Genomic DNA, 7,060 nt, shown 5'->3' with positions numbered 1-7,060 from the left:
CATTTTATGTAACCCAATAAATTTTAATTTGTCCATTTTATATGTTCAATTTATTAAGATTTGAGTTTTGAAATGAATTTTTAGATTCAATACCTTGTGAAGAATATGGAACTCTTTAATTCAATCACAAATATGCCATCAATATACATGTATTTCAATGTCCCGTAAATACCACAATAACAATACCGCACTTAAGAGTGTGAATTTTGTTGATAAGCTCTTTTAAATAGAACAAAATAAGTCATTCAATTTTTTTGTTGGAGGTTATCTAGAACACTATCACGTTCTACAGCTATAAACTTGAATGTAATTTACACAAAGCTTATGTATTTATATTTATCTATTAACATTTGGCAACGCATTGATGTCTCTAGGACCTAAACTAAGCCACCCATTTATCCTAAGACCCTCCTGATGATTTACAATTACAATTGGAGTGTGAAAATGGAGGCACTGTGGCATTTCATTTGTCAATTGATGTTCAGCTGTCGAACAAGCTAGCAGGCGAGGTGGATCCATAGCAAAAAAAATTCCCCACAAATAACCTCCCTCGTCCAAAGTTGCTAAATTTACCATGTGCCGGTCCTTCAAGTTCCTTTGAACATTGATTCATCTTTTACAGTCTGCCAGTCAGGTATCAATCTTTGTACCGAGTTTTTCATCGACATATGGTCTCTCACAAACACAAGAGCTGGGAAATTCGTGATGGTCATCTCGTCCAGGTCTCATCTCATCTGGCTCTCCCATGAATCCTCTTTGGCATGCCTTAACCTTTCTGGCGAAGGTATGCCAATCCATCTGATGCCTTCCCGCGAAAAGTGTGCTAAGCTTCTTTGCATTTGGTCTAATTGTTCTTTTGTGACCCATATATCTCCTATTATAAACAAAGAGAATTAGAGAAATGTTAAACAGAAGGCTTTTTAACCAAAAATCACAGGTTGAGGAAAAAAAATAGGCAGTAAAAGTGATTGATACTAATAATAGCCCACAGAAGCACATGTGCATGACAACTTAAAAGAACCTGAATCTCTGAGATACATACTTTTGCATCAAGTTTGGAATTTATTGATTATAAAAAAGAGGCGAACCAAATTCCATACAAAAGCTTTACAGAAACCCCCTGTAACAAGTTATACTTTTCATAGGAGAATTTTTGTTTTAGCCAAAGAAAAATCAAATCAACTCGAAACACTATTGTAAATGACAAAGTTGAAAAGGAATGATAAATAATGAAATTTATGTATCCGCAATTATTATTAACTATTGGAAAAAACAAACTTTCACTTCAGATTGCTACGTTAATTAGGTATAGCTTAAACTCTACTATTCGAATATTAGCAAAGCAGTTGCCTTTATGTGATACAAGATTTGAATTGAATGTTATCCCACCTAATCTACTATCCACAACTGTGTCCAATTTTATTTCTGAACAGGGTTTTGCTAATTTTATTAAGTGAAGGTGCCTATGGTCTAAACCACATTTGGAGAATGGTCATTACTCCTTAGCAGAGAGCATTGTGGGCTAAAGCTAAAATATATAAACTTATTTAACAAAAGTTATGACCTAGGAACTGCATATATTATACTAAAACAACCTCAACTTTCCTTGAAATTTTCAAAATATGCCTGATAATTGGACTTCGCTAACTCCAACAATAAACGAGATATGCAGTTGTGTTGTTCCTAGTGCTAAATCAATTTATCCTTAAAACTGTTCAAGTTGGGAGAGCACACCCTAGAAGACTCGTAAAATAATCAACAGATGAAAAATGTGAAGGAATAGGTCATACCTCCATTGAACATGTTACAAGAATAATTTCTAACACAGTTTTGTATCATATACTCTGTTTCTTTCGACAACTTCGATCTTATAATTTATTCCTTTTCTGAATATAAGAATGCCAATGAATAAACAGAACATAAACAAGTTTTTCTAAATTCAAGCGAAACCACACAGCTGACCGCTCTCCCACCTATTTCTAATATAAATCAAAAGTAAATAATACAGCATAGTAACCACGCTTCCTAACAGAATAATCATCACTATGATTCTAGCTATTCCATTAGATGTGGACAATCCTTTGTTGATTGCGTTTAAATGATATTTAAAAAAACAAGAACGCCCATTTATATAATAAACGAACTACGAACAAAAGGAGGACACCATAGTAGTTTTGTATTCTTACCTTCGACCAGCTAGAATCTTGGCCATGTTGCCATTGTTGTTAGTAACAAATACATCACTTTCATCACAAACAATGTAGTCTACAGCAGCTAGGCGGGATGAGAATGGAAGGAATGGTTTCAGCTCTTCATCAGCAAGCATCTCCTTTGTATAGATGTTAGGGAAAAGATCTTTGAGAGGCTGCATAGTCTCGTCCCCTCCATATATTTCTCCCGATGCAACATAGAGGTATGTGTCATTCGTAAAACCAAGTGCACGCAACATTAAACCCACTTCATGAGGAGTAAGAGGACATTTCCCTCGCTTCCGTTCTCCATCTGGGCTCAAATCCTATTTTATCACAAGGCAACGGCTCAATCATTTCATATCAACGTAAAGATAAATAATTAGCTTCAAATTTAAGAAGTATTGCATGGCAAAATAATTTTTACTTAGAATGCATATCAGGCTATGTTTCAAGAAACTGTGTAGGTTTTCAGCACATTTAGAAAGTCAGCACTGTTAAGAAAGGACAAAATGCCACACTCTTGCTAGTTGAATGCTTAAGATTGTATCATTAGAAGTCAATGGGTTGTAGTCTTACTGGTAATGTTGTCCACCTTTTTCTGATTTCACCAAGCTCATTTCTTTCTTTCTCTCCCCCACCAAAATAACAACCTGAAAAGGCTAGCATATCTGGTTCAAATCTGCAATAAAAGAATCATGAGAGATTGTTAATTGCAATTACAAAGGATCCTATGCGCATCCCAAACTCTTATTTCTAACATTGGAATGAAACAAGAAAATGTGTTAATAATGTATTGTTGTTATTGAGTTGCACGAGAAAGTTGATTTTGAGGTCTCATTTCTGTAGCACCACAAACCCAAAGTATAAGTAAACAAATACTCCCAAATGTTTCACATTTATTTACATGATTAAATGACTTTCATTCAATTTCAAAACATTGTGAGGAAGTTGTGCAGAAAAGCAAAACCTCAAATGGACTGCTATGAAACGGTGAGCCATCTTCTGCATTCTCGTAACAATTGTTTGACCAAGTTCTTGAATAGGTTTTGTGAATCTCAAAGCATGGAAATTAACACGGCATCGTAGTTTTTGTAGCTCGTCATCAAGGTGATTCGCAAGTCTAAAGTCAAACTTCGTCAATTGTACAACCTGAAACATCTCCTAAACATTAGTTACTCAATCACCTTACCACAGTCAAATTCACAGAAACACTGCAAATTGACCAAAACAAAGTTCTTATGTTTCATCAAGACAGTTATTTGGTGAATCAAAACATCCATTAAAATAAAAATTTCAAGCAAGTGGCCACACCTGTCGTCTCAAAAGAATTGGCAAAACTTGATCAAGATAATAATCGGGTTCTGATTTCCTTGGGACACGCATTGTATATGGGGGTTTTTCCATTGATCTCATCACCTTATCAGGAACTCTTTTGACAATAGTGACGTCTTTTGCGAGATAAGAAATGAACCAATCAACATCGAAAATATTGATAAAGTCACTGTATTCAAATTTCAAACAAAAGTGTCCTCATTAAATGAACCATTAAACTTGACTCTTATATGGATTGCTTGATAGAATCTGCAGTTACCTGTCATCCTTCCAAAAAGAATGATGATCCAACTCAGGCACAACCAGCGTAGCATTAAGAATTCGTGCAACAACTACAGCATCTGTTATCTGGATGAAGAATCATAATTGTCCGGTCATAATCAAAAGTCTCATAAAGCCTCATATTCACAGGAAACAACTGAATCAGAGCTAACTGGATAAGAGAAAATTGTTTAAAACTCATATCACAAAACTCATGTCCTACTTACCCCAGTTCTTTGTTGATTCAAACCTCCACTAGCTGCAATAAGCAAGTAGCCATTCGACATCTGCTCACGCACAGCAGCTATATTATCCGATTATGAAAAGAAGAAAGTAAGAAATGGAAAAGTTAGTGTATGACTCAACCCATTCTTAAGAAGATCATTTATTCATGAACAAACCAAAATACAAAATGGAGCTCTTCAATCTATTCACAAGTCCACTAACACAACACACCACAAATGAAACATTCAATATGAGTACAATGCCCGTTTCACTCGATACAGCAGTCTTTCAAGGACACTACTCGTTTTGCTCATACTGAATGTATACATATTTAGAATCAGAAGATTTAGTAGTTCCACAAGTAATGTGATAGAAATAGGGTTTCAATATGATTTTAATCCCTGCAATTCGTGTTTTTGGTTTTAATCCCTGCAAGTTTTTTTGTTTGGGTTTAGTCCCTACATTTACAAAACATGTTGCTTGTAGTCTCTGACATCATGCGTGCCCCAATAAGCTCACGCTGGAGACTAAAAGCAACGGTTTTCGAATATGCAAGGACCGAATCCAAACAAAAAAAAAAAAAACTTGCAGGACTAAAACAAAAAAGCATTACAATATGAATATAAGAGTACAATGTAATGCACTCCAAAACCTAAAAATACAATCAAGCAAAACAAACCAACTATGAAAATACACATAACTATAATTAAAATTGACGAATTTAAAATTTGATTAAGAAACTTACGAGCATAATCGCGGCCTCTGTCACTACATTCATAGTAATATTTAGACAATTTAGATTTCCATATATCAATTGGTGCACGGTAATGCCCATCCTACAAAAAATAAAAATAACACATTTATAATTAGCATTAAATTAAACAAAAAATAAATAAAAATAGAAAGATTAATAAGGAATGAATAAATTACCAATCTAGAGTAAAAAGTAGGATGAACCAATCGATGAGAATACCATTCAAGATCAGAAAGCATGTGACCAGTAAGAAGCGAAATTAAACCCAAAACAAAAAGCATCAAACCACAAACCAAAGACCACGAGATCGTCATGTTGTTCTTTCGAGAACAAACATGTTGTTGTTGTTTCTTCTTGTTGTTGTTGTTTGATAATAAAGCTAGGTTTGTTGATAATACTCCTAACCTCCAAGCCTTACCTACACTCACACCCATTTTTAGCTTTGGATTTAGCTTCGGTGTTAGGTTTGGGAAGGTTACATACACAAACCCAAAACCCTCATTGTTTTTTTTGTTAGTAATGTATGAACATTGGTGAAGGTGTAAAGAAGAAACTAATTAGTTGTTGTTGTTGTTGTAACTGTTTTTTTTTTTTTTTGTTGAGGAGTGAAGAAAGAAACAGAAGCAGTGTGTTGTTGTTGGTTTGATTTGATTTCGTTTGGTTTTGTGTTGAGGAGTGAAGAGGAAACAGCAACACAACAATAACAACAACAACACAATTGTCCTTTCTTACATAGGCAATATTTATTATTATATTTTATTGTGTGTATTAGTATTAGTACTAAGATTTTGGGATTGGATCGGATCCGAGTTCAGTGTGTAAGAAACAAAGATATAATTAATTTTAGTTTTGTTTCTTAATAGATAATTTTAATTTTAATACTGAGGTGGAAATGGAATAACGTGATGGAAATGGGAAGAATGTGATAGAAGGGGATGGATCCATTACATTACATATGATATGATATTATGACTTTATTTATTGTGGTTGAAATGGGTTAAGAATAATTGCCGCAAAGCCGGATAAAGTGCTGACTAGGTGTTAAACAATGGTGTACTAGTGCTAATTAGTACCGCTCCGTTTCTTTTTAATTGTTATTTTTTGACATTTTACACAAATCAAGTCAATCAATAATATTATTATTTTTGATACAATTGTTTTTACTTTTACTATAATGACCTTATTAATTTAATATTTTATTATATATGTTTCTCTCTCCGCAATAAATATTTAAGGGTAATACTGGTAAAATAACATTTAACGTTGCATTGAACTTTAAAGTGATAGTTAAATAGGAACAAAAAATTTCTCCAAAAATGACGGTTAAAAATGAAGGAGGAGTACTAATAAATTTACATTTAGAGGACTAATAAATTGTTTGTAGGTTTTCAAGGGTGAAATTGGATCATGAAAATTACAACTTTAAGGAGAAATGTCACCCTTCGAGTATGACAACCGTCCGTTTATAGGGAACGTTATTTACATGCGTGCCGGTCTTCTAGGCTGTGCTTCATATACTTGGGTAGTTTTGCTATCTAAAAGTCGAGAATTGTTGTTCCCACATTTGGTTTGGTTATGCCACACGAGTAAATTACTCAAATGTCCCTCGGCAGTTAACTGCCGAATTATGAAACCGGCTGCAGTTAACTGCCGAGGAAAACTTCGGCAGTAAACTATCGAGGAAAACTGAAAACTTCGGCAGTTAACTGCCGAGGAAACCTCAAATCTGTTTTTTTTTTTTTATTCTTTGAGAATATTCCGCGGTCTTTATCATTTTTGATTGATTTTTCTTAATAATTCGTTTTTAATTTTATTGATTTGTCTTCCTTATTTATTTTAATTGTATTACTCCTTTAAATCTTTTTTTTTTTTGTTATAACTGCTTTGATCTTCAACAATAGTGAATATTTTATTTCCAAAGAACTTTTACGGAATTTTCTTCTTTTATTTCCTTTTTACGGAAATATTCACAATTATTTTAATTGTATTACTCATTTGATCTTTTCATTTTTTTGCCTATTTTATTTCCAAATAACTTTCACAAAATTTTCTTCTTTTATTTCCTTTTTCTTTGTTTTAGGCTTAACATTTAAGTACTCAAAAAACATTTCAATAAGTGTAAAAATTAAGTATTTGAATATTGTTTTACAAATTACTTAAATAAAAAAAAATCTTTATACACAATTATTTTAATGTAGAAAATATAACAACATATTATACCTTAAAAAAAATCGTTGCGCACAATTATTTTAACGATTTTTTTATTGTTATTTGTATTTAAGTAATGTGCAAAACA

General features: G+C 33.1%; 1 protein-coding gene across 1 annotated transcript; it reads right to left on the bottom strand.

Annotated features, from left to right (window-relative positions):
• Positions 1–191: 191 nt before the first annotated feature.
• LOC11442971 (O-fucosyltransferase 29) lies at positions 192–5,483 on the bottom strand. The gene is made up of 9 exons (XM_024784409.2): positions 4,941–5,483; positions 4,756–4,846; positions 4,013–4,089; positions 3,784–3,872; positions 3,504–3,693; positions 3,160–3,341; positions 2,769–2,871; positions 2,187–2,515; positions 192–874 (listed from the first exon to the last, which is right to left on the bottom strand). The coding sequence occupies exons 1-9, from the start codon at positions 5,196–5,198 to the stop codon at positions 631–633; spliced, it is 1,563 nt and encodes a 520-aa protein (XP_024640177.2). The 5' UTR covers positions 5,199–5,483; the 3' UTR covers positions 192–630.
• Between the last annotated feature and the right edge of the window lie 1,577 nt (positions 5,484–7,060).

The sequence above is a fragment of the Medicago truncatula genome, chromosome 5 (genome assembly GCF_003473485.1).
Source record: "Medicago truncatula cultivar Jemalong A17 chromosome 5, MtrunA17r5.0-ANR, whole genome shotgun sequence".
Lineage (NCBI taxonomy): Eukaryota > Viridiplantae > Streptophyta > Magnoliopsida > Fabales > Fabaceae > Medicago > Medicago truncatula.
This window is presented reverse-complemented; position numbering and strand designations above follow the sequence as displayed.

Bases quoted from the DNA above. Each gene is read 5' to 3' on its own strand.
- LOC11442971 (XM_024784409.2), bottom strand. From the start codon at position 5,198: ATGGGTGTGAGTGTAGGTAAGGCTTGGAGGTTAGGAGTATTATCAACA. The intron at 4,847-4,940 runs GTAATTTATTCA...TATTTTTTGTAG, and splicing joins CTACTTTTTACTCTAGATTG to GATGGGCATTACCGTGCACC. The intron at 2,872-3,159 runs GTTTTGCTTTTC...CTTTTATTGCAG, and splicing joins TTCATAGCAGTCCATTTGAG to ATTTGAACCAGATATGCTAG.